Source organism: Podarcis raffonei, chromosome 1, assembly GCF_027172205.1.
Source record: "Podarcis raffonei isolate rPodRaf1 chromosome 1, rPodRaf1.pri, whole genome shotgun sequence".
NCBI classification, from domain to species: Eukaryota; Metazoa; Chordata; class Lepidosauria; order Squamata; family Lacertidae; genus Podarcis; species Podarcis raffonei.
In genome coordinates, this window is record NC_070602.1 from 12,257,711 (window position 1) to 12,282,873 (window position 25,163).

Sequence of the window (25,163 nt, forward strand, 5' to 3'; positions counted from 1 at the left end):
GCAACAGAGCAGCTGCTTTGCCCATGCAGGGCTTCTTAGCAGGATTTGTGTGTCAAGATCCAGAGGCAGGCTTCAAAGTGGGATCAAGGCAAACACCAATTACTGCATGGGGCAATTAGGTTTTGGTATCAGAATCCAAGAATGGAAGCAGAATTTATTCTGGTGCAAACCGAATATTTCTTTAAGATCTTTCTGCTGCTGAAATGTCACTTGGCGGAGATGCTAAAGGGGCAAAGGGCTGCCTTCTTTAGTTTCTCTTCTAAAATGTAAAAGGAGTTGGGCAGAGCCATCTGTTGGCAAAACTGATTAATCTAACCCAGGGGTCAGCAAACTTTTTCAGCAGGGGGCCGGTCCACTGTCCCTTAGACCTTGTGTTTCTTATGTATTTTGTGTATTTATCCCGCATTTTATAATAATAAAAATAATAATAGATAAAGTCCCAGATTCAGCCTCTGGTATCACCAGGTAGGGGCTGCGAGTGTCCCCTTTCTTGAAATACCAGAGAGCTGCTGCCAGTCAGAGTAGATACTACTGAACTAGATGGGCCCAAGGGTCTGATTCAGCATAGAGCAGCTTCCTCTGATACATCCCTCTTGTTTGCGGTTGGTGCTGTTTTGGCTACGTAAGGAACTAAGTGTACTTGGAGAACTGATTTGTCTATCATCATCATCATCATCATCATCATCATCATCATAATAATAATAATAAATAAATAAATAATTTGTACCCCGCCCATCTGGCTGGGTTTCCCCAGCCACTCTGGGCGGCTTCTGCAGAGACAAAAAATACACAAAAATGTCACACGTTAAAAACTTCCCTGAACAGGGCTGCCTTAAGATGTCTTCTGAATGTCAGGTAGTTGTTTATCGCTTTGACATCTGATGGGAGGACATTCCACAGGGCGGGTGCCACTACCGAGAAGGCCCTCTGCCTTGTTCCCTGCAGCTTTGCTTCTTGCAGTGAGGGAACCGCCAGAAGGCCCTCGGCGCTGGACCTCAGCTTTCATTTTTTTAAAGGGCAAAGATAGCTTGAAAGCAGTTGTATATATGTTATGTTGTGTCAGAGTATGGGTCCCTCTAGCTCAGTATTATCTTAAACTGGAAATGGCTCTCTCAAGATTGCAGCCATTCTCCGCCTCACCTGGAGACACCAATGAATGAACCTGGGGCCTTCTGTATGCAAGGCAGATGGACTACCACGAAACTATGGTCCTTCCCCAGAACACGGGTGTTATGTACTGAAGTTCTCACCCTGGGCCAGCAGGGGGATACTGTAAATAGTTATGCAAATGAAGGATTGAAAGTGACATTCAGTGATTGGATAGTTTTAGAAAGTTGTTACAGTAACGTGGTACTGGAGCTCTATGTAAGCAGGTTGGCTGAGCCCTTCAGTTCAGTTCTGGCCTGGCCTGTGAATAAACAAGAGCTGTTTGAAGAATCGCTGTGTCATCTGATATGTTCACCCACAACTTAATGAGGGCTAGAACTCAACTTGAGTTTTTCTTTTGAGAAGAAAAAATGTATTTTGGGCACAAGTGTCTGTGCCAGAAGACCGGTTTTGCAAACTGCCGTATTTTTCGCTCCATAAGACGCACCTGGCAATAAGACGCACCTAGTTTTTAGAGAGGGAATGCAAGAAAAAAAAATTTTTTTTAAGGGAGCGCTGAGCAGAGTCTGTATGCATCCCGGCTCTGCTCAGCGCTCCCTTTCACGAGCCGTGTGGAGCTCCACACGGCTCGTGAAAGGGAGCACAGCTCTTGGGGGCTTTTCCGGGAGCTGGGGAAAGGGACTGAGGGGCTGCCCTCTGTCCCTTTCCCCACCTCCCGCAAAAGCCAGCAAGAGCCGCACGCTCTTTAAAGGGAGCACAGCTCTTGCGGGCTTTTCTATGAGGTGTGGGAATTCCCCCACCTCCTGCAAAAGCCAGCAAGAGCTGCACGCTCTTTAAAGAGTGCGCAGCTCTTGCGGGCATTTCTACGAGGTGGGAGAAGGATAGCCCGTCAGTGACAGCGGAGCATGTGTACGGCTCTTGGGGGCTTTTCCCGCCTGCCTTCGCTCCATAAGACGCACACACATTTCCCCTTACTTTTTAGGAGGGAAAAAGTGCGTCTTATGTAGCGAAAAATACTGTACTGTACAGGGTTCCATATACAGCTCTATCTGTAATTTGAGATACAACAGACACATGCCCAAAATGTTGTGATTCCATTACTCAGTGCAAATCATAGAACTGTAGAGTTAGAAGGGGCTGTGAGAATCATCTAGTCCAGGAATGTGCAGCTGTCCCATACGGGAATCAAACCCGTAACCTTGATTTTTTTTGGTACTGGTTTCAATGTCCTTGCTTATGATTTCAAATATGGCAGATTCAACACAATCATGATTTCAAATATGGCAGATTCAGCACAACACAGATGGGAATGCTCTTGCTTGATCCCAGTTTTGAAAATAAATGTCTCCATTCTCTTTTGGGGGGTTTTGGAATGAAAGGAAGAAAAAGCCATGATGGAGCAACCTCTGAGGTGCAAAGAATGTTTTGCGAAAAGCCACCTGGGTGCAAAACAGCTTACCAAGAAAACAAGTAAGTGCATTCAGGTTGACATGGACTTGGAAGAAGAATTCTCAAGTGGAAACAGAAGCTCTCCAGATATACTTGACTCAATGGAAGCCACGACAACATCTCCATCCTCTGAGAACTTGCAGTCTTGCCAGCTTCCAACTGCACATGCCACGCCCAGAGAGTTCCTGTCTCTGCCAATGCTGCGACTTCCGCTTTCACCTCTGCCACCCCCTCCTTCCCCTCCTTTGATGAAGGCCACATCTCTGTGCAACAAGGCCCTGCCGTCCTGCAGTGTTGAAGGCTCCACGAAGGCTCAGAGGCCATTGCTGAAAATGAAACCGTTCAACTGGCAAACACTTCCCTTGGATGCCACGAAAAGTGAGTACGCTGGCTGTGTTCTACCTCTGCTGCCCACTGTGTAGGGAGAGTGCCATTGCATTCAGGTTCTGGTTGTGGGCTTCCCATGGGCATCTGAGAACAAGCCAACCCAGCCTGATGGGGCTTAAATAATAAAATTATCATTATTAAGATGCTGGACTGGATGGGTCTTTGGTCTGGCTCCAGCAGGGCTGTTTTCAAGTGTGTTCTGTAATAAACCAGGGGTGGTTAACCTGTGGCACTGCAGATGTCCATAGAATCATAGGATTGTAGAGCTGGAAACGCTCCATCATTGTGCGTCTTTTCCAGGTGGCCGTTCTCTCTGGACTTCAGCGGTGACCAATGGTGATGAAGATATAGAGCCTGATTATATTAGCATAGAGCGACTCTTCTGTGTACCTCAGGCAAGCCAGCAGGAGAAAACAGAACTCAGACTGAAGAAGCCAAAGGAGGTACAATAGCTGAGTGTCATTCCCCATAATTTGATGGGTTTTAAGCACTTGTGGTCTCTTTTAGCAGGGCAGGATCTCCAGTGCTGGGTTTTGGGCCGGGAGAGGGGGGTGGTTCCCTTGCACAGGACGGCAAGCCAAGGGGGAGCAAAAATTTAGAAGATCCATTTGAGGGCACCAAATTTTGGGCTTGCCATGTTATGAAAGATTACCAAAGTCAGCCCCTTGGCATCTCTTAAGACCTGTCTTTTGTTTGTACAAATGTGTTTTTAGGATGTGCCCTTTCTGATTGGTTTTTTGTGTTTATACTGTGTTAGTAAGTTGCTTTGGGTCAATTTTGTGAGGAAAGCAGATTATAACATAACATAAAACATAAGATAACATGATAACATAACAACATAAAACATAACATGACATATAACATAACATAACAACATATAACATAACATAGCATAACATAACATAACACAACATAAAGCACTATAAAAATGCTAGGAAGTGGGGAGAAGGTGAGGAATCTGAAAACCACTTCACATTCTCTGTGTCTCAGAGCTTTGTTCAAAGAAAGTAGGCAAGCAGTATTAACTTGTTCCTGCTACTAATTTTTTTTAACCACCCCCCTCTTAAACAGATTTCCTTCGTAGATCGAAAGAAAAGTCTCCATCTGAACATAGTGCTAAAGCAATTTAAATGGTGAGAGTTACTTGATCAATGAAATGTGTTGCGTGGGGTGAGGGGAAGCGATGACTAAACCTGGCCCCCAGCAGCATAGGCAGAATTTCAGCATGAGCAAATATGAAGCCTGGTAGGGCATCAGATTGCTGGTGCATCTATTGTCTAGTCTGATTGGCACTGGCTCTCCAAGGTCTCAAGGCAGAGGTCTTTCCGAGATCCGTTTTAGCAGGAGATGCCACTGAGATGATCTCTCTACTTCCAGTTTGTTTCCTCTCTACCACAAGTAAGAGCATATAAGTATGACAAAAGTTTTTAAGAGGGGCCAAGCTGGCTGAACACAGCATGGGAAACCAAAGGAGATGACTACATAAGCCCAGAGCTTTCCAAACTTTTCATGTTGGTGACACACTTTTTAGACTTGCATCTTTTCGCGACACGGTAATTCAGTTTTACTAGCAAACCAGAGGTTAAACTATCCCCTTTCCAGCTCCCAGGGGAGGAGTGTGGGGAGCGTTTGCACGACACACTTACACACTGCAGCCGACACACTAGTGTGTCGTGACGCACAGTTTGGAAAGTCCTGGTGGAAGCCATCTGCCAAGGGATTTGTGCTGTGACTTCACTTTGCATGGGTCCTTCAGTAATAAAGCATGTGAACTGGATCCAACTGGACAACAACCCTGTCAAGAACTCTCCCATTTACAGGCACCCCCCCATACACTATTGACTTTTGCACAACTGCGAATAGGTGCGTCGCCAGGAAATAAGTAAATAATTCAATTAAAACCTGGAAATTGCGGGAGAGAGCTGATGAGTCCTCATGGCTTGCAAGCAGACCCTCCCTGGAGCCCAAAGAGGAGGCCAGTGAGGGTGGAAGAAGCCCCAAAGAGACATGAGGCGCAGTGGGGCTTTGTTTACACTGCTCAGCCTCCCCACATGTCCTCCCGCCTCCTCCAGATTTTCAATTCTAGCTGTGGATATTTTTGGATCCAGTACTTTTGATTGAAGAGAGGGCTTTTAAAGGGTGTTTAGAGGGTGCTCCCCACTTGATGTGATTTCACTTATGCATGCGGGGGCCCGGAACGTAACTCCCATGTAAGTTGGGGGGACAGGGCGCCTGTGCTGAGATTTCTTCCTAGCTTTTATGTTTGTGCATCTTAACCATTCCACTTCTTTCCTGTAGCTCGAATCAGCAAATAGCCGACATGATTTGGAAAGGAGACAGGAGCATGTTTGATGATGAGGCGCTGAAAAACCTAATGAAGCTTCTGCCCAAAAACCATGAGGTATGAATACGGGCTTCCCCCCCATATTAATTTTAGATATGCTTATTAGTGCTCCAAGAAAGTTGTCGTAATTTCCCTGAGCGTGTAACAGCTGAGGGTGTTATGCGTGGCTTAATTACATGCAGATGGGAAGGTCGGAGGAGGGAGAGAGAAAGTGGGGGGGGGGAGTGGCCCTGTCCCGCCTACTTTTGCCTGTGGCCCCACCCACCACTGGCACACAGAAGAACCCCTGGGGGAATGCAACCCCCAAATTGGGAGTGAAGGTTCTCCACTCCCCACTGTCATCACTGCACCAGACTAGCTTTCTTTCATTCATGGAACCGGAACCCGTGCCAGATGTCTTGCTATTTCTGAAGGTTAAGTTAAGAAATAACTTGAGAGTTGTCTCAAAGCTATTAGTCATGCTCTGCAACTATTAAGAGAGCATATTTGGAAGTTGCTAGGCAATCACAAGTGGTGCTCCTGACCTCCCTGGAGCTGGCAAGGCACGTGAATGCATACATACCATAAGACGAGCCTGCTTTCATCAGGCCAATGACTGATGCAGCCCTGTTCTCAGAGTGGCCACCCAGTCTGCAAAGCTGGGCATAAGCTCCACAGCGCTCTGCCCACCTGTGATCCCCAGCAAGTTGTATTCGGCAGCATGATGCCCCTGACATTTAAATAATAATAATTTATTTATACCCCACCCATCTGACTGGGTCTCCCCAGCCACTCTGGGCAGCTTCCAACCAAATATCAAAAACCATACAGACATTAAAAACTTCCCTAAACAGGGCGTCTTCAGGTGTCTTTTAAAAGTAAAATAGTTGTTTATTGCCTTGACATCTGCTGGGAGGGCGTTCCACAGAGGAGGCGCCACTACCAAAAAGGCCCTCTGTCTGGTTCCCTGTAACCTCACTTCTTGCAATGAGGGAACCGCCAGAAGGCCTCAGAGCTGGATCTCAGTGTCCGGGCTGAATGATGGGGGTGGAGACGCTCCTTCAGGTATACAGGACCGAGGCTGTTTAGGGCTTTAAAGGTCAACACCAACACTTTGAATTGTGCTGGGAGCCAATGAAGATCTTTCAGGACCGGTGTTAAATGGTCTCGACGGCCACTCCCAGTCACCGGTCTGGCTGCCGCATTCTGGATTAATTGCAGTTTCCGAGTCACCTTCAAAGGTAGCTCCACGTGGAGCGCATTGCAGTAGTTCAAGCAGGAGAAAGCTAGACCATGCACCCCCAAAGGGCTCTGGGAACTGTAGTCCTCTTCTTAATATTTATTTCTTAATTTATAAAATGCTTGTTGCTTCATACAGTTAAAGGGGGGGGGGAGACACACTATAAGTGGTTTACAAAAAAAAGCAATTTAATATGTCTGGGTATCGCTGCTTGCAGTTCAGAGCTGGTAGTGATGAGTCTTCCTCTCTTTTGTCAGATTGAGAGAATGAAAGCATTCAAGGGTGAAAAAGCCAAGCTAGGAAATGCCGATCAGTTTTATCTGTGTCTCCTTGAAGTTCCCAGGTAAGAGCCGTCTTTTACTTCCCCTTGCCTACAAGTTCTGCATGACTAGCATAGGCGTTTGCAGGGCTGGTTCTACCATTAGGTAGAGTGATGTGGCTGCCTCAGGCAGCAGTTTCTTGTGGGGTGGCACCGGCAACAGGGGACTGACAGCAGGGGATTGTGAGTGAAATGTTTGGGTCACCTAAGTCTGCATCTCTATTGGAATTACTATATTTTTAACAGTTTGGCTATGTGCAATTGTTTTTAAAATGTTTCTATTGTTTTTACATACAGAACTATTTTTACCCTTTTCTTGTTTTTACATTTGTAAGCCTTTCCTGCACCAACAGAATGCTGAGGGAGGATTTGTCCAGTATTTCTTTTCCCTATTTTTTATTCTGAACCATATTCTGTGAACTATTAACAGATCATACAATATATTATTGTCTTTTTCTTTGCCTTGATTTTGGAGCAGCTTGCCTTTTGAGGGCCCAGTTTCATTGCTGTATCCTGTCCTGGCGCCTTGTGATAAAGGGAAGGGAAGAAATCTAATTTTTAAAAAAATCTTTCAGAAAATAAAAATAAGTAAGTTTGCTACCCCCAACTGCTGTGCTAGAGGCCAGTGTGACAACTGCCAATCAAGTCAGCTTCTAGAAGTGGATTTTGTTATGAGGTTGTTGGATTTTTTTGCACCGGGGCACCATCTTTCAGCAGAGGGTCTCTTGCCCTAGCCCTGGGTGTTTGTCAGGGCAGAGCTGTAGGCAGCTCTCTAAGGTGAGCCAGGAATTGAGTCAGAGCCAAGAAGCAAGGAGGAATTGGAACTGAGAAGCACACTAGGGTTGGAGAGAACCAGGAAGGAAGACCTTGGAAATGAGGGACAAACAGGAGCTGGATTGGAAAGGGAATGCGGAGCTATACTAGTGCCAATAGCGCCTGTTACTCAGGCAACATCCCAGTTGAAACATGAAGTCTTCCATAGACCTTCCTGTCCATGAGGGACCAATGGCTGGCTTGGGTGTAAGCAGGACCAGTCGAGAACTTGAGAGTCCGTTGCTGATGCTTGAATCGCAGCTCCAGACAAATCTTATTTACTCCTTTTCACCAGCTTATCCATGGATGCTAGACAGGGGCAAAGTCTGTTGTCTCCTGGAAATACAGCTAGAACAAAGGCATGTATGGTTCATGCTAAATAAGGAATGCTCTGGCTTCTAGAGGAAGCACACATAGGTTAGAAATTACATTTTCAGCAGCTAAGGGTAAGAAAGTTCTGAAATGCGCTGGTCTTCAGAGGTTAGGTGAAGCTACAATGGAGGTTGGGGTAGTGGAAGAAGTAGAGTTTCAGAAAGGTCTTTTGGAGAAGGTGGAGAACGAAATCAAATTGGGGAACATTGCTGGGATGGAAAAGTGACACACAGTTATGTTAATATTTTTGTGAACTATTCCATACTTTGAGCTGAATGTTCTAACGAGATCCTAGTACGGTTTTTAATTGCCTCGTCCATGGCTCCATTTACTAGGTCTGATGATTATTATTATTTTTAAATAAAAAATACTGATTTCTCTTCCTAGTTACCACTTGAGGATTGAAGGCATGCTGATATGTACGGAGACCAACATTATGCTGGATCTGCTTTGGCCCAAAGCAAAATTGGTCAGAGCAGCTGCTGAGAGTAAGTGGACTGCAAATTTTAGGAACAAATGAAACAGATTCACACCATTGGTCTGTCTAACTTTGTTGTTGTTTAGTCGTTTAGTCGTGGCCGACTCTTCGTGAGCCCATGGACCAGAGCACGCCAAGCACTCCTGTCTTCCACTGCCTCCCGCAGTTTGGTCAAACTCATGCTGGTAGATTCGAGAACACTGTCCAACCATCTCGTCCTCTGTCGTCCCCTTCTCCTTGTGCCCTCCATCTTTCCCAACGTCAGGGTTTTTTCCAGGGAGTCTTCTCTTCTTGTGAGGTGGCCAAAGTCTTGGAGCCTCAGCTTCAGGATCTGTCCTTCCAGTGAGCACTCAGGGCTGATTTCCTCAAGAATGAATAGGTTTGATCTTCTTGCAGTCCATGGGACTCTCAAAAGCATCAATTCTTCGGCAATCAGCCTTCTTTATGGTCCAGCTCTCACTTCCATACATCACTACTGGGAAAACTTAGTATTGTTGTAATTGACTAGCAGCACCTTGTTGGTTATTTTGCAGACTAGTTGCACTGCAGAAGGTGTGCTGAGGAGACCACACATTCAATAAACGCAAAACTAACTTTTGCTAGGTTTTAATAACAAAAACAAAAACTCCTTTTACACTAAATTACAATATATCAATAAGCATGACCCATCCTCCAGGATACTGAGAGAGCTACATGCTGCTCTTTATATACCATACCCAACAGCTTAATTACCACAACTTAACAGCATCTTAAAAAGCAGAGACATCACCTTGCCAACAAAGGTCCATATTGTTAAAGCTATGGTTTTCCCGTAGTGATGTATGGAAGTGAGAGCTGGACCATCAAGAAGGCTGATCGCCAAAGAATTGATGCTTTTGAATTCTGGTGCTGGAGGAGACTCTTGAGAGTCCCATGGACTGCAAGAAGATCAAACCTATCCATTCTGAAGGAAATCAGCCCTGAGTGCTCACTGGGAGGACAGATCCTGAAGCTGAGACTCCAATACTTTGGCCCCCTCATGAGAAGAGAAGACTCCCTGGAAAAGACCCTGATGTTGGAAAGATTGAGGGCACAAGGAGAAGGGGACGACAGAGGGCGAGATGGTTGGATAGTGTTCTCGAAGCTACCACCATGAGTTTGACCAAACTGTGGGAGGCAGTGGAAGACAGGAGTGGCTGGCATGCTCTGGTCCATGGGGTCATGAAGAGTCAGACATGACTAAACGACTAAACAACAACAACAACAACAGCACCTGCTATACTGCTCTGGCCTTTAAAGAAATACACATCTTGTGGAACAATAATGAACCTTCAAATTTAAAGAGACCATTAATTTTTTTAAAAATCACAATCCCAAGCTTCCAATTTTATTTTGAGCTTTGCATCTAGTACCAAATTCTGCTCTTGCCCAGACTAAGGGTGGAATGGCAGCATGAGAACATAAGAAGAGCTGTGCTGGATCAGACCAAAGACCCATCTATCTTCTTCTCACAGTGGCCAACCAGATGCTCTCAAAAGCCCACAAACAGGAGCACAGCAGGACCCTCAGCCTGCTTGTGATTCCCAGCATACTGCCTTCAGCAATGGAGGTAGAATTTGGCCATTGTGACCAGTAACCATTGACGATCCAGATTAAATAAATTAATTTGCTCAAGTCACCCAAACAGGTGAAAATAACGCTAGCCGAAAACTCTAATGTCTTTTTGGAGATGCTTTGATTTTTATTTGCATTTTTTATAGGACTCACACACTTCTTAGTTCTGTGTAGCTTTATATTTTATCAGTGACTTAATTGGATACCCCCAGTTACTCATCATTTAAAGACAACTAACAATTCAGTTCTAAACCACTGAGCCTAGGGCTTGCCCCATCCCCGTGATGGGGTGAGCTCCCATTGCTCGGTCTCTGCTCCTGCCAACCTAGCAGTTTGAAAGCACGTCAAAGTGCAAGTAGATAAATAGGTACCACCGTGGCAGGAAGGTAAACGGCATTTCAATGCGCTGCTCTGGTTCACCAGAAGCGGCTTAGTCATGCTGGCCACATGACCCAGAAGCTGTCTGTGGACAAACGCTGGCTCCCTCAGCCAGTAAAGCGAGATGAGGACCACAACCCCAGAGTTGAGATGAGCACCACAACCCCAGAGTCGTCCGTGACTGGACTTAATGGTCAAGGTCTCTTTACCTTTAACAATTCAATACAAGAGTACTCAGAAGAACTGCCCACTGAGTTCAGTTTTCAATTGCAACCTAAATATTATTTTCTTCCTGAATTTAAATGCAAGATATGGAGCAGCAGGGGTGGTTTTTGTGTGCAAACTCCAGGTAAAAACGACATTTGCATTCTTCTCTTTTTCAGCGCTTCTTACAAACCGGCGTCTGCCATTGTTCTGCCAGTTGATTCTGAAAGTTGGAAACTTCTTAAATTATGTAAGAAGGTGGGGAGAGTGGGGAGATACCGACCTGTCTCACCTTTTTATCTCTTCTTTCCTAACCCTTTCCTCCAGGGAACTTTAGACTGGTGTATATGGTCCCCTTCTGTCCCTGGTTAATCTTTGCAACAACCCTGCAAAGTAGGTTAGGCTGAGACAGGGGTGGGGAACCGGTTTCACCCCGAGGGGCCACATTGCCTTCTAGGCGACCCTTGGGGGAGCCCTATGTCGGCAGTGGGTGGGGCCGGGGCAAAAGTGGGTGCCTTTTTGCCTTTGTACGGTAGGCTAGTTTATACACGCACATGCTTAACCCCTTCCTATTGTCCATCCAGACAGGGAAGAAAGAGGCATTAGGGGAATTCAAGGATGCATTCTGGCCAGGCAAAAACACTGGGGCCACTGAAAGTTGTAGCCTGGCAAAATATTGCTCAAAAAATGATAGGCTAATACGTCTAGATTGAAATGTGAAGTACTGGATGGAAGAAAAATTAGTAAGGAAAGATAATAAGAATATATAGATGATTTGAGAAGGTTGTAGAATGCAAAGATTATTGTAAATTGTATAATGTGAAGCAAATCAAGTGGGGGCAGAGGGAAGTAGGAGGAAGGAGAAAAGAATAATATGATGGATTGAGGAAATGTAAATGTATGGGGGAGAAATGGTGTTGGCTTTGGTACATCTGTATTGTAATGTAATAGGTGAAAACCAATAATAAATAAATAAATGTCAGTAAAAGGGAGGAATCAATGGGGGGGGGGAGAAATTTGTAGCCTGGAGTGGGTTCCATGGGCCACATAGAGAGGCCTGGAGGACTGCATTTTGTACACCCACCGCACCTCAGGCCTGATGTTCCCTGTCCCTGGGGTAAAAGGTGCTGATAGTGCCAAGGTCACCCAGGAAGTTTCATGGCTGAACAGGCATACCTTTTGTTGCTGTTCATGTACTAGACTCCTCAGCAACTATTATTATTATTATTATTATTTATTAATTTATTTGTATACCGTCCTATACCCGCAGGTCTCAGGGCGGTTCATGGCATAAAATGGCCATTAAAAACCACAAAATACAGTCATACCTCGGGTTACAGATGCTTCAGGTTGCGCATTTTCAGGTTGCGCACCACACCGAACCCAGAAGTACCAGAACGGGTTACTTCCAGGTTTCGGCACTCACGCATGCGCAGAAGCGGCGCTGTGAGTTACGAACGTGCCTCCCGCATGGATCACGTTCGCAACCCGAGTGTCCACTGTACATAATACAAACGAAGACAACCCAATAACCCCCTCTCCCCAACACATTTTAAAAGCGCATTGGATTCAATCAGCCAAAGGCCTGGTTGAAGAGGAACTTTTTTTGCCCGGCGCCTTAAAGCTGTATAATGAAGGTGCCAGGCAAACTTCCCTGGGGAGAGCATTCCACAGATGGGGAGCCACTGTGGAAAGGGCCCGTTCTTGTGTTGCCACCCTCCGGACACAAAGAAGGCACACAAAGAAGGGCCTCAGAAGGTGATCTCAGGGTCCGGGTAGGTTCATATGGTAAGAGGCGGTCCTTGAGGTACAGTGGTACCTCAAGTTACATACGCTTCAGGTTACAGACTCTGCAAACCCAGAAATAGTACCTTGGGTTAAGAACTTTGCTTGAGGATGAGAACAGAAGAGGCCCCATTAGGTAAAGTGGTGCTTCAGGTTAAGAACAGTTTCAGGTTAAGAACGGACCTCTGGAACGAATTAAGTTCTTAACCCGAGGTACTACTGTATTGCAGTCCTGAGCTGTTTAATTAGCGTTGGAGATTAGTCCAAGGTCACCCAGTAAGCTTTGTGCATGGCTGGGTTTTCATTTTTGCTGTTGCTCAAGTACGATGAGATTCCTGACTGATATTTTATGGATCCTTTAGGGATGGGGAACCTGTGGCCCTCCAGGTGCTTTTGGATCCTGTAATCCCTGAATACTGGTTAGGCCAGCCCAGGGCTGATGGGAACTGGAGTGGTCTGGTTCTCCATACCATAATTTGTATTATTGGGCCCTTTCATCCCTTCATCTTGCATGCTTGGTTTAGTGGCTTCTCAAGATATCTAAATGTCTGTGTGTCTATTACAGTTGCCATCCAGCTGTGATGACAAAGGGGCATGTTGGGTGTACCTTTTTCTTGGAAGTGTGTGGTTGGCTCATATCACATCTGATCTTTCAGGGGCGTCACAGTGGGAATGCTGGAGGCTTCAGAATCAGCACGTTGCTCAAACTAACAGAGACAAGAGCAAATAAAAACAGCATTACTCTGCTCCATCACATCCTAGAGGTACGGATGCATTTCCTTCTTCTTTCTTGCACTTGACTTTGATTCTGAGACTACATTAAGAGCAGTATTGTTTTAAGACAAGACAAAACTCAAACCCCCTTATGAGAACTGATTGCACTTTTTAAAACATCAATTTTATGATTATAAATATGCTGCTGACTTTCCTTGCTCTACTCTCCAACCTGGCCAGGCCCTCCCTTTACACCTGAACACCCCTCACCTGCTCCACTGAATTGAAATTTCAGCCTTCACGACATAGGAAAATGGCCAAGTAAACAGCTATTTTTGTGGAGGAGGGTCAAGATATTAACTGATATGCATGAAATTTCAGATATAGCTATATAATCCCTAGTGTTGCAAGATAAGACCTTTGGAGCAGGCATTTTCAAAAAATAAGTATTTTATGAACCGCCCTACTGAACACCCAACGAAGAAAAAAGAAGAAAACTCCCTGGAAGCTGTTTGGCTTCTGAAAATTGTACGAAAACTGGATCAGTTACTTCTGGGTTTTCAGCATTCGGGACCAAAACGTACAATGCTTTCGGGAACCGAGGTTTGACTATACACACATTTTAATAAACAAATTCCCCTAATGCAGAAGGTCCCAGGTCCACACTCTAATATCTCCAGGTAGAGATAACACTTCCTCAAATCCTGGAGAGCAGGCCATGACGATGCTGAACTATGAACCCAATGGCCTGACTCAATGTAAGGCTGCTTCCTGTCTTCTCGCGCTTCTAATAATTGGTTGGTGCTTTCTACAGATGCAAATACATGATTATTACTTTTTTCCTGCTTTTTGTTTTGTTTTGTTCTAGGAGGTTGAAAAAAAACACAGAGACCTTTTACAGCTTCCCCATGACCTGGAGTGTGTTTCAAAGGCAGCTGGGTAAACTCTCCTCCCTTCTAACATTTGAAATAAAAAGGTTAATGTGTGTTTGTTAAAGCAGAATTAGAATACAGTCGTACCTTGGGTTACAGACGCTTCGGGTTGCGTGATTTCAGGTTGCGCACCGCACAGAACTAGGAAGTACCAGAATGGGTTACTTCCAGGTTTTGGCGCTTGCGTGTGCACACATGCGCCAAATCACAACCCACGCGTGCGCAGACGCGGTGCGGCACTGAAGGTTACGAACGCTGCGGGTTGTGAACATGCTTCCCGCATGGATCACGTTCGCAACCCGAGTGTCCACTGTATGAGGAAGTGGAGAATTCTGTGGCATGGGGAGTGGGGTGGGGTGGGGACACACAGAACTGGGCGAAGGCACTGCCTTCCCCTCTTCTTCCTATTAGCCCAACACAATGTCTAACCAGTTGCGCAGTGGCAAATTCAGAAGTGCAGGGTCCCTTCGTGATAGTCACAGCTGTGCCCCTCACAGCCGCACCCCTTCTAAGATTGCACAATAATATTATACAGTTGTGTAATAATAATAATAATAATAATAATAATAGGGGATGCACTGCAACCATTAATGCAGGTGTTGCCTTTCAGATAGATCTGCTGTTTTCTGTGCACCTCCATGAGCAAATGACTTGGAGTGCTCTGATTTCATCTGTGTTTTCCATGAAGCGCTGCTGTACGTTGCAGAACTTGCACACCGTTCCCTTGAAACGGAAGCCCCATGTGCAGGCATAGGCAAACTTGGCCTTCCAGATGTTTGGGGACTACAATTCCCATCATCCCTGACCACTGGTCCTGTTAGCTAGGGATGATGGGAGTTGTAGTCCCAAAACATCTGGAGGGCCGAGTTTGCCTATGCCTGCCCTTGTGTTTTCAGCATTCCTAAATGCTTAGCTTTGGAGCACCCTGTGGCTAAAAAGCTCCCCTTTTGTGCTGGATGGGGTAGCTGTAGGGCACTGGGGACAAGGACTCTGCAGGGACCCGGCTGCAGAAATGTGATTCCTGTATCCACATTCCACTCAGGTAGAGGACCATTGATAAGGCTCCTTCCTTTGTCTTGCATGCATGATCTCTCTCACCACAAAGACTCTCCTTCTGTGTTTCCCATTGAGAGATATGTGGGGGTGCTGAGGAAGGGAAGCTTCCACAATGGGTTTGCCTATAGATGCTGCTTGTCGGGTTTTTTTTACTAAACCTCTTCCAGAATCAATGTAAAAGAGATGCAAGTGGAAGTGGAAGGCCTTCTAAAGAAATTGTTGGAAATCGAGCAAAAGATATTTTCATCCAAGGATGATGTGAAAGTCCAGTTTGGGAAATCTATTAAAGTAAGTTACGTGGATTTACTAATGGTACTCAAGCTTCCTCTTATTCCAGAATGTTTCTTAGTTGTGTCTGCTAAATGGGTTTCACAGGCCCTTGCTCTCTTTAAGAGTCATGGGTCACATCCACAACATGCATTTATTGTACATGTCTCCCCCCCCCCAAAAAAACCACACAAATAGGAACTGTAGCTTACCCCTGATGGAGCTACAATTCCCAGCACCCTTAAACTACAGTTCCAAGGATTGTTTAAGGGAAGCCATGCTCTAAATGTGAACATGCAATGTGGATGTGTGACCATGGTTTTCCACAAAAAATCTTGGGAACTGTAGTTTCTTACGGGTCTCCTAAGCCAGTGATGGCCAAACTTGGCCCTCCAGCTGTTTTCAGACTACAATTCCCACCGTCCCTGATTACTGGTCCTGTTAGCTAGGGATGATGGGAGTTGTGGTCCCAAAACAGCTGGAGGGCCAAGTTTGGCCATCACTGTCCTAAGCTCTCTGCACCATTGACAAACTACAGATCCCAGGGTTCTGTGGGGGAAGCCATGATTGATACAACTACTTTAAATGTATGGTGTGAATGTGAATCAGATCAATAGTCCATATAGCTCAGTATTGTACCCTCTCTCCATGACCCTCTGAAGGTCCCAGGGATCAATCCTGAGATCTTTTTGCATACAAGCCATGGAGCTATGGGGACGCGGGTGGCGCTGTGGGTTAAACCACAGAGTCTAGGACTTGCCGATCAGAAGGTTGGCGGTTCGAATCCCCGCAATGGGGTGAGCTCCCATTGCTCGGTCCCTACTCCTGCCAACCTAGAAGTTCGAAAGCACGTCAAAGTGCAAGTAGATAAATAGGTACCGCTCCGGCGGGAAGGTAAATGGTGTTTCCGTGCGCTGCTCTGGTTCGCCAGAAGCAGCTTAGTCATGCTGGCCACATGACCCGGAAGCTGTATGCCGGCTCCCTCGGCCAATAAAGCGAGATGAGCGCCGCAACCCCAGTGATGGACCTAATGGTCAGGGGTCCCTTTAACTTTACCTTTACCATGGAGCTATGACCCCTCTGAAATGAAAGAAAATGGAGTGGCCCCTAACATGGCTCTGCATGCATGTGCTGGAGCACCTGTGGCTTTTCTTAGAATCATAGAACTAGAGAGTTGGAAGGGCCCTTGAGGATCAACTAGTACCACTCCCTGCAATGCTGGAATATGCAGCTGCCCCATACAGGGATCACAGCATAGCACTGTAGAGTTGGAAGGGACCCTGGGGATCATCTAGTCCAACCCCCTGCAATGCAGGAATATGCAGCTGGTCCATACAGGCATTGAACCTGGAACCTTGGTGTTATCAGCACCATGGTCTAACCAACTGAGCTATCCAGGCTCGAACCTGCAACCTTGGCGTTAACAGCACCCTGCTCTAACCAGCTGAGCTATCCAGTGGTGCAATGTGTGGAATAACGTTTAGGAGAGACCACTGGTGCGTGATGGTGCAGGGCGAGACTAGCTGTTTGTTTTTAATTTGTCACCCTACATTTATTTATATATTATCTTTCTTCCATCGTGGAACTGGCAGCATACATGTGGTTCTCAAGCAGTGGCTCATCCTGACGCTGTCCAGACCCCGGGTGCCTTGGTTTTTGCAAAGTGGGGCCTCATGCGCCTGGGATGCAAACCATGCTACTCCCCTCCACCCCATTAAGAGATGAGATGAATGCACTTTATCTTCAACTGGCTGAAAAGAACAAATAGATTTGCCTGGTTAATTTAGGCAGCCTGTCAAGCAAAATTCTGAAAGCAAGGCCCTTTGCTGCCAAGAGATTGTGTGCACGAGAGAGTGAGAGATTGACAAGATGTTTGCCCGCATTGTGCCTTAAAGCCAGTTGGTTCTGTCTGCAGTAGAGTCTTCTTCTCCTTCAGTTGACGGGTTTGCCATTTTGCACAAGCATATTCTGGACAGTCTTGGGAGAAAAGCAATGACAAACCTAGACAGCATCTTAAAAAGCAGAGACATCACCTTGCCAACAAAGGTCCATATAGTAAAAGCTATGGTTTTCCCAGTAGTAATGTATGGAAGTGAAAGCTGGACCATAAAGAAGGCTGATCGCAGAAGAATTGGTGCTTTTGAATTATGGTGCTGGAGGAGACTCTTGAGAGTCCCATGGACTGCAAGAAGATCAAACCTCTCCATTCTGAAGGAAATCAGCCCTGAGTGCTCACTGGAAGGACAGATCCTGAAGCTGAGGCTCCAATATTTTGGCCACCTCATGAGAAGAGAAGACTCCCTGGAAAAGACCCTGATGATGGGAAGGATGGAGGGCACAAGGAGAAGGGGAGGGCAGAGGACGAGATGGTTGGACAGTGTTCTTGAAGCTACCAGCCTGAGTTTGTTCAAACTGAGGGAGGCAGTGGAAGACAGGAGTGCCTGGCGTGCTCTGGTCCATGGGGTCACGAAGAGTCGGACACGACTAAACGACTAAACAACAACAACATTCTGGGCAGTACTGCAAATAGCAGGAGTCTGGCTAGCTGGAGAATGATTCCTCGCAATAATGCATTGTGAACTGAATGGTGCGAAACAGGAGATCCATCCAAAATAAAAAGTGCTTCTTTGAGGAAGAAGTCGAGATCCCAGGCAACAACTGAGAAAAGAAGCTTGTTCTCTCCTGCTCTGAAGGGTAGGACTTGAACCGGTGGCTTCAAGTTACAAGAAAGGAGATTCCGACTAAACATCAGAAAGATCTTTATGACAGTAAGATCTGTTTGGCAGTGGAACAGACTCCCTTGGAAGGTTGTGGACTCTTTTTCTTTGGAGGTTTTTAAGCAGAGGTTGGATGGCCATCTGTCATGGATGCTTTAGCTGAGATTTCTGCATTGCAGGGGGTTGGACTAGATGACCCTTGGTTCTATGATCCTACGATTTACTAGACTAAAAGATGATTGGCTAGAAAGGGCTTTATTCTATTTATTTCAGAAAGTTGCTCACAAGCTGCTAGAGAGCTCTTTTGGACTATTTTCACAAATCCCCCCCCCCTTGATTCTGTTTTGTTTTTTAAAAAATGTATACCTTACCTTACAATTACTATTACTTTCTGTGGCTGCTTATGATAATATTAGTAAGTAATGGCGGCGCTGTGGGTTAAACCACAGAGCCTAGGGCTTGCTGATCAGAAGGTTGGCGGTTCGAATCCCCGCGACGGGGTGAGTTCCCATTGCTCGGTCCCAGCTCCTGCCCACCTAGCAGTTCAAAAGCACATCAAAGTGCAAGTAGATAAATAGGTACCGCTCTGGCGGGAAGGTAAACGGCGTTTCCGTGCACTGCTCTGGTTCGCCAGAAGCGGCTTAGTCATGCTGGCCACATGACCCGGAAGCTGTATGCCGGCTCCTTCAGCCAATAAAACGAGATGAGCGCCGCAACCCCAGAGTCGGTCACGACTGGACCTAATGGTCAGGGGTCCCTTTACCTTTAATGGTTAAGCAAAGCATTAAGACCAACAAAATACAGACTGTAAAAAACAGTCAAACAAACCCGCACCAGGTGCAATGTTATTTTGAACAATGTTTTCTAACATGCGCAAATTGTGTTTGCATGTAGGACAGCATAAATGCTTCCAAGGAACTGGGTGAGGAAATGACTGCCCTTGTGGAAAAGAAAGCTGAGCTTGCTGATTATCTCTGTGAAGATCGAAACACACACTCATTAGATGATCTTTTTAACACTATGAAAACCTTCAGGGATCTCTTCATCAAAGCCCTCAAGGTTTGCAATAATAAACAAGGTTCGATAATGACAAGTGGGACCTGCAACAAAATTTTGCTATGTGGAATGTTCCCATTTAGGGTTCCTGCCGGCCATGCTCTTTCTCAATATATTCCATTCCCACACCACCCGGTTTTAATTTCCTCTACCCCAGCAGCCAGCAATTTTTTTGGGGGGGGGGGTTGAACTCCTCACATATTGTTCTCATTGGGCTGTATATTGTGATTTCCCCCTCTTATCTCCCTGCCCCTGCGATCATTTTTCTATTGCTGCAAAACTCGGGGTTCCCCTGAACTTACTGGTTCTTCCCTCATGTTTGTGGGTGAATCTGTTTTGGCTACATAGGTAATGGCACTCACAGCCTGAAAGTCAGAAATAAGGGGAATGTATTAAAGCTACCAATTAATGCCAGAAATGCGTGAAACTACCATTGTGGGAATAAAAAATTATTGGACTTCACAAAACTGCATACTGCTAGAAGGAACCACCAGCTACTCCTTAGTCTTTGCTAGATCTGAATATAATCCTCAGATCTCTCGCTTGTATGCTTCTTGTGGGCATTTTGATATCAAGGAATTACGTGTACATACAGCAGTGTGTTTGATTTTCACACACTTGTGCATGCACAGAGGCACCAGCGCAAGCCCTCTCCCCTAGACATGCTGATAGCAAGCCACTTCTGAAATTCGAAAGAGGGAGCTGCAAGAATAAGTTTCAGTGTTGCGTGAGGGGCTTTGGTTTGAAAGGAGGACATAAAGAACCCTGTTGAGAGAGTCTTTACATCTACCCAGAACTCTGCTTTGTAGCCTTAGTCTGGTATGAGCAGCTAAAGTAGATAACATGGTTATACTGTAATAAAGCACACACTACTTCTCTACACATGGGTTAAGATGCATGGAGCATGCAGCAAGCTGCTTTGACTCTTTTTAATAACAAATGAACAGGGAGTTGTACAATTGCTGCTGAATTTAGTAACTGGTTGTATGTTGTCATTACCATATTTTTCTGTGTATAAGACTAGGTTTTTTTAACCAAAAAAAATTGTTTAAAATTGGGGCTCGTCTTATACACGGGTAGTGCTGAGAGGTGTTTTCTTAATTTGGAGTCCCCAAAAATAGGGAGCGTCTTATACATGGGGGGGCATCTTATGCACGGAAAAATATGGTGTATCCCTGCACATTTTGTGCTCCTTGCATGTCCTGAGCCCACCGCCAGTCAAATTAATTCAAATTGCATGCCATTGACTGCCCTGATCTTATACTACAGCATGGTTTCCGCCCCAGTGCACAGTGATTTACTGTGGTGGTTTGTAAATTAATTCAAGGAATGTGTTGTTGTTTTGTTTAAAAAGTGGGCTGCAATTTTCAAACTAGGTGGGTTTATTATCCATGTGGATATTTTTTTTGTCAGGCTTCTATTGAATTTTAGATTTTTGTATGTTGGAATGTAGGAAAATCAGGACAGAAGGGAACAAGGGGTAAAGGCAGAAAAGAGGAAGAATTTTCTTGAAGAGGGAGAAGCAGCTAAGCGTCGGAAACATTGTTAAAGAGGTATAACCTTTGGAAATAAGTTTTCCTCTGTTTCTCCACTTTTCATTTATTATCACAACCAGTTTGGGTATTCCTTTTTAACATTTGATTTTTAACACTGGGTCCATGTACGGGTTTACCTAGATGCAGGGTCTAAACCACTGCGCCTCTTGAGTTTGCCGATCGGAAGGTTGGCAGTTCAAATCCGCTCAATGAGGTGAGCCCCGTTGCTCTGTCCCAGCTCCTGCCAACTTAGTAGTTCGAAAGCACGCCAGTGCAAGTAGAAAAGTAGGTACCACTGTGGCAGGAAGGTAAATGGCGTTTCCATGCACTCTGGCTTCCGTCACGGTGTCCCATTGTGCCAGAAGCGATTTAGTCATGCTGGCCACATGACCCGGAAAGCTGTCTGTGGACAAACACCGGTTCCCTCAGCCTGGAAAGCGAGATGAGTGCCGCACCCCATAGTCGCCTTTGACCGAACTTTACGTTTTTACCTACCTAGATGCCTTCATGATTTCAACAGCTAACGCCGGTTATTAATTTGCTTATTTACTGCTCCTTAAGTGTGTGACGCTGTGGCCTAAAATGCCCATCATTTCCCTTTTTATAGCAAATGTAGGACTTTTGGGGGGGAGGAGGAGAGAAACAGGGAGAGGCTGATCACAAAGGAGGAAGTTAAAAACAAATAAACCTAAAAATGGTTCCATGTTCCACATTGGGACTAGTGGTGGTTGGGTCCCGGGTTCCAAAAAGATTGAAGGTTTGGTAGATGCTGAACTTATGTTAAGATGGTTAAAGTAAAGGTAAAGGGACCTCCGACCATTAGGTCCAGTCGTGGCTGACTCTGGGGTTGCTGCGCTCATCTCATTTTATTGGCTGAGGGAGCTGGCGTACAGTTTCTGGGTCATGTGGCCAGCATGACTAAGCCGCTTCTGGCGAACCAGAGCAGCGCACGGAAACGCCGTTTACCTTCCCGCCGGAGCGGTACCTATTTATCTACTTGCACTTTGACATGCTTTTGAACTGCTAGGTTGGCAGGAGCTGGGACAGAGCAACAGGAACTCACCCCGTCGCGGGGATTCGAACCGCCGACCTTCTGATCGGCATGTCCTAGGCTCTGTGGTTTAACCCACAGTGCCACCAGCGTCCTTCAGTTAAGATGGTTAAGACGGGTTTATTTTCCTTCATTGTCTCAATTTGTCCTCCTATTTTTAGTGAACTTTGCCATATTAGGAGAAGTAGCTTGTTGAGCGTGGGGGAGGGGCAGGCAAGGGGATTGTGATGGAAGAGGGGCCCTCCAAAGACCAGCTCCTGATGAGGAGCTCCCTGTACAGCCTTCTTGACCCCATAGATCCCTTAGGAACCCTGATAGAGCCTCCAAACTAGGTTGACAACAGCAGATACCAGTTCCGACAGCTGCCACTGTCACCTGCAGAAATCCCCCTACCAGCATGACAGCTTGTTCCTGTTCACTCGATGTTTTGCTTGCTGCTTCTTGATTTGGGGATGTGGTTAAAGGCACCTGAGTGAGAGAGCACTTAAGAACTTTCTGCAGTCACTTGGAGACTTCACCAAGATGTTTTAGGGCTCCTTCACGTATCATATTTGCGGTCCTCATCTAGAGGCCGGGAACCTTTGGGGCCAGATCTTGATTTCTCCCTCACCACCCCAGTGGACCACCTTTGAGAGATGAGCAGGACTCTTCATCTGTCAGTGCATCCTGACATCATGATGATGCCAGGTGACTACGCACATGTCAGAGTTGACTGGCAGGACGGGGTAGGCTGGTAAAACATGCTGAATAGTAAAGCAGTGCCCAGCAGGATTGAACCCTCTGCCTGCCAGCTGATGGTTTAGTCCTGCTGGCTGCAGGGGTCTGGTTAGCCAGTGTATTGTCTGCAGAGAACATGCTGGCAAAGCAGCACCCAGCAGGACTGAACCCTCTGCTGATGTACATTGTTGTTGTTTAGTCATTTAGTCGTGTCCGACTCTTCGTGACCCCATGGACCAGAGCACGCCAGGCACTCCTGTCTTCCACTGCCTCCCGCAGTTTGGTCAAACTCATGCTGGTAGCTTCGAGAACACTGTCCAACCATCTCGTCCTCTGTCGTCCCCTTCTCCTTGTGCCCTCCATCTTTCCCAACATCAGGGTCTTTTCCAGGGAGTCTTCTCTTCTCATGAGGTGGCCAAAGTATTGGAGCCGCTGATGTATTTGAATTAAAAAACAGAATGACTAATAGTCCGAGTCTATCTGCTAATGTACATAGACTCGGGCTATTAGTCATTCTGTTTTTTAATTCAAAGGTGCTGGTATGTATTGGCATGATTTCACTGCATACAAATGTGAGGCATGTTCTCTCTCTCTCTCTCTCTCTCTCTCTGCATAGCTTGAAAACGAGCTGCAACGAAGGAAGCTGGCATCTTTGATGCTTTGTCAGGGAAAGGCTTTCAGTTGTGGAAAAAAACCATCAATTCCTGGAAACTCTATGCAGGAGCTGTCTTTAAAATAAGAAAGAAAGAAAAAGAATCCTGCTCTTTTTTGGGGGGGCTTGTAATTCAGTTTACTTTCTTAACTGGAAATAATAATACTTCATGTCCAAGCAGTTATGTCCCCCTCCCCAACTTATCAAGTGAGAAAATTGAATTATTATTATTTTATATAAAAAAGAGGAACTTGATAGTGGATGCTTGTTTAAATTTCTGTGCTTTACTTAATAACATATTTATTAATTTATTATTTCCATTGTGTCAGTTTTGGTAAGAACAATGCCTTTATTAATTACTAAGCTGAACAACCTATGGAAGAAAATAAAAAGCTATGACTCCATGTGGAAATTTTGATGTAAATTACCTGTCTATTGCACATAAAAGGAGGAAAAGGAATGGAGTTAGGTAACAGAGTACAGAAATCCCACTTCTTATTGAAATTTCTGGAATTTCATGGGCACTGATTTAAACTGTACAAAGCTTTCCCTGTTAGGGAAAAATGCAGGATATAAATGTGCAACAACAATTCAAATTGGCCTATTTAAAGTTACTGTAGGAAAATGTGTTGGTGCCCCCCCCCATTTTTTTATTGTAACTCTCTGCCCACCCCAAAATATTTTTTTTTAAAGTTCCTGCTTAGTGTTTAAAACATAATATTGGGTACTCCTTAATTACAGGACTGGAGCACATATCTATTTGTTTTTTATTCAAACTTTATATAAAGTACAACTTTCACCCCTGCAGCACCCACTACTGGGGAGACTGAATGTTGCACTATTCTGGCATTGGTTTGAGTCCAGTGGTGTAATATTAAGATGCAGTCAATTTTATTTAAATAACTGAAAAGCCAGAAATGAAATAACGTAATGGTTTGGGGCAAAGCAAATATTTGAGAGCCAGCATGCTGGGCTTGGAGCGGGTGGCCGAAAGGGTTCAAATCACTGCTCGGGCATAAGGCTGACCTTGGGCTGGTCATGCTTTTGGGTTAACTGCTTCCCTGACAGGTTTGTTGCGCAGCAGATAAAATGGGACAACGCCTGTGTGCATTCTGAGTGCCTTGCTGGTTGCACAATATGTCATTTGTCCCTCCACCCCACAGTGGCTCCATTTCTAAAGGAAAGGGATAGCAGTGTTGTGGCAAATGTCACCACCTCCGCTTCGGGGGGGGGTGGAGGGAATGTCAGCCAGCTGCTCATTTCCCTATAAAGCATGCCTGCTCCTCCAGAGAGGGGAACATGCTCTGCTTAAGTAGCATGTCTGCCAGCTGCCTGCTGCTAAGTGAACTTCGCCTACCTAGCCTTTTGCTTGTTATTCCTTCTATGCTGTCATCCCTGTGCTCTGTGGAGTGGGAAGGCAGAAATGGTCGTGAATTTGATGTGAGGATTTGCTTAATTCTTTCCAGTTTTTTGAAACTGTAGAGCATGGGGAACCTGTGGCCCTCTAGGTGGGTGCCGCTGAGTGCATTTGCTTTCCAAGGTACCAAGGTTCAGTCCCCAGGAGATCCAGGTAGGGCTAGGAGAGCCTGTCTGGAGCTGCCAATCAGTGTAGACAGTATTAAGCTAGGTGGACCAGCGGTCTGATTCTGCTTAAGGAAGCTTTCTGTGTTCTACGGACTACAATACCCATCGTCCCTGACCAGCCTCAGACAGCATGGCCAATGGTGGGAATTGGCCAACAACAGCTGGAGGGCCACTGAATCCTCACCCCTGATGCAGATGAAAGGACTTGCAAATTGTTGTTTCTTTAAAATCAAAAGCAACCTGTATACATCAATGCAGGACTGTATATGCATTTATTTAAATATATATATAAAAGTGAAAAAAATATTTGCTTTCTCTCCTTAAACTCCTCTGTCTCACTACAGTTTCATGGTAAAGAAGGTATTCACAAAAGTACCCCCTCACCACTAAACCAGGTGCCACTAAATATGTTCATACCTGAAAGGATTGTTCCA

General features: G+C 45.6%; 1 protein-coding gene across 2 annotated transcripts; it reads left to right on the top strand.

Moving 5' to 3' along the window:
- The first annotated feature begins 2,491 nt into the window (after positions 1-2,491).
- On the top strand, positions 2,492-23,222 carry LOC128424444 (inverted formin-2-like). Of its 2 annotated transcripts, none has more exons than XM_053359177.1 (13): positions 2,492-2,934; positions 3,244-3,386; positions 4,015-4,076; positions 5,242-5,344; positions 6,764-6,849; positions 8,398-8,498; positions 10,843-10,913; positions 13,105-13,212; positions 14,031-14,101; positions 15,318-15,438; positions 19,029-19,193; positions 20,622-20,743; positions 23,110-23,222. In XM_053359177.1, the coding sequence occupies exons 1-12, from the start codon at positions 2,499-2,501 to the stop codon at positions 20,700-20,702; spliced, it is 1,548 nt and encodes a 515-aa protein (XP_053215152.1). In that variant the 5' UTR covers positions 2,492-2,498; the 3' UTR covers positions 20,703-20,743; positions 23,110-23,222. The 2 variants fall into 2 exon arrangements, with proteins under 2 accessions (XP_053215152.1, XP_053215061.1); XM_053359086.1 differs by having other exon boundaries at positions 20,644-20,743.
- Positions 23,223-25,163: the final 1,941 nt, after the last annotated feature.

Coding starts and splice junctions, on each gene's coding strand:
- LOC128424444 (XM_053359086.1), top strand. CDS start 2,499: ATGATGGAGCAACCTCTGAGGTGCAAAGAATGTTTTGCGAAAAGCCAC. Junction 10,914..13,104: donor TTGGAAACTTCTTAAATTAT/GTAAGAAGGTGG, acceptor CTGATCTTTCAG/GGGCGTCACAGTGGGAATGC. Junction 19,194..20,643: donor TCTTCATCAAAGCCCTCAAG/GTTTGCAATAAT, acceptor GTTGGAATGTAG/GAAAATCAGGACAGAAGGGA.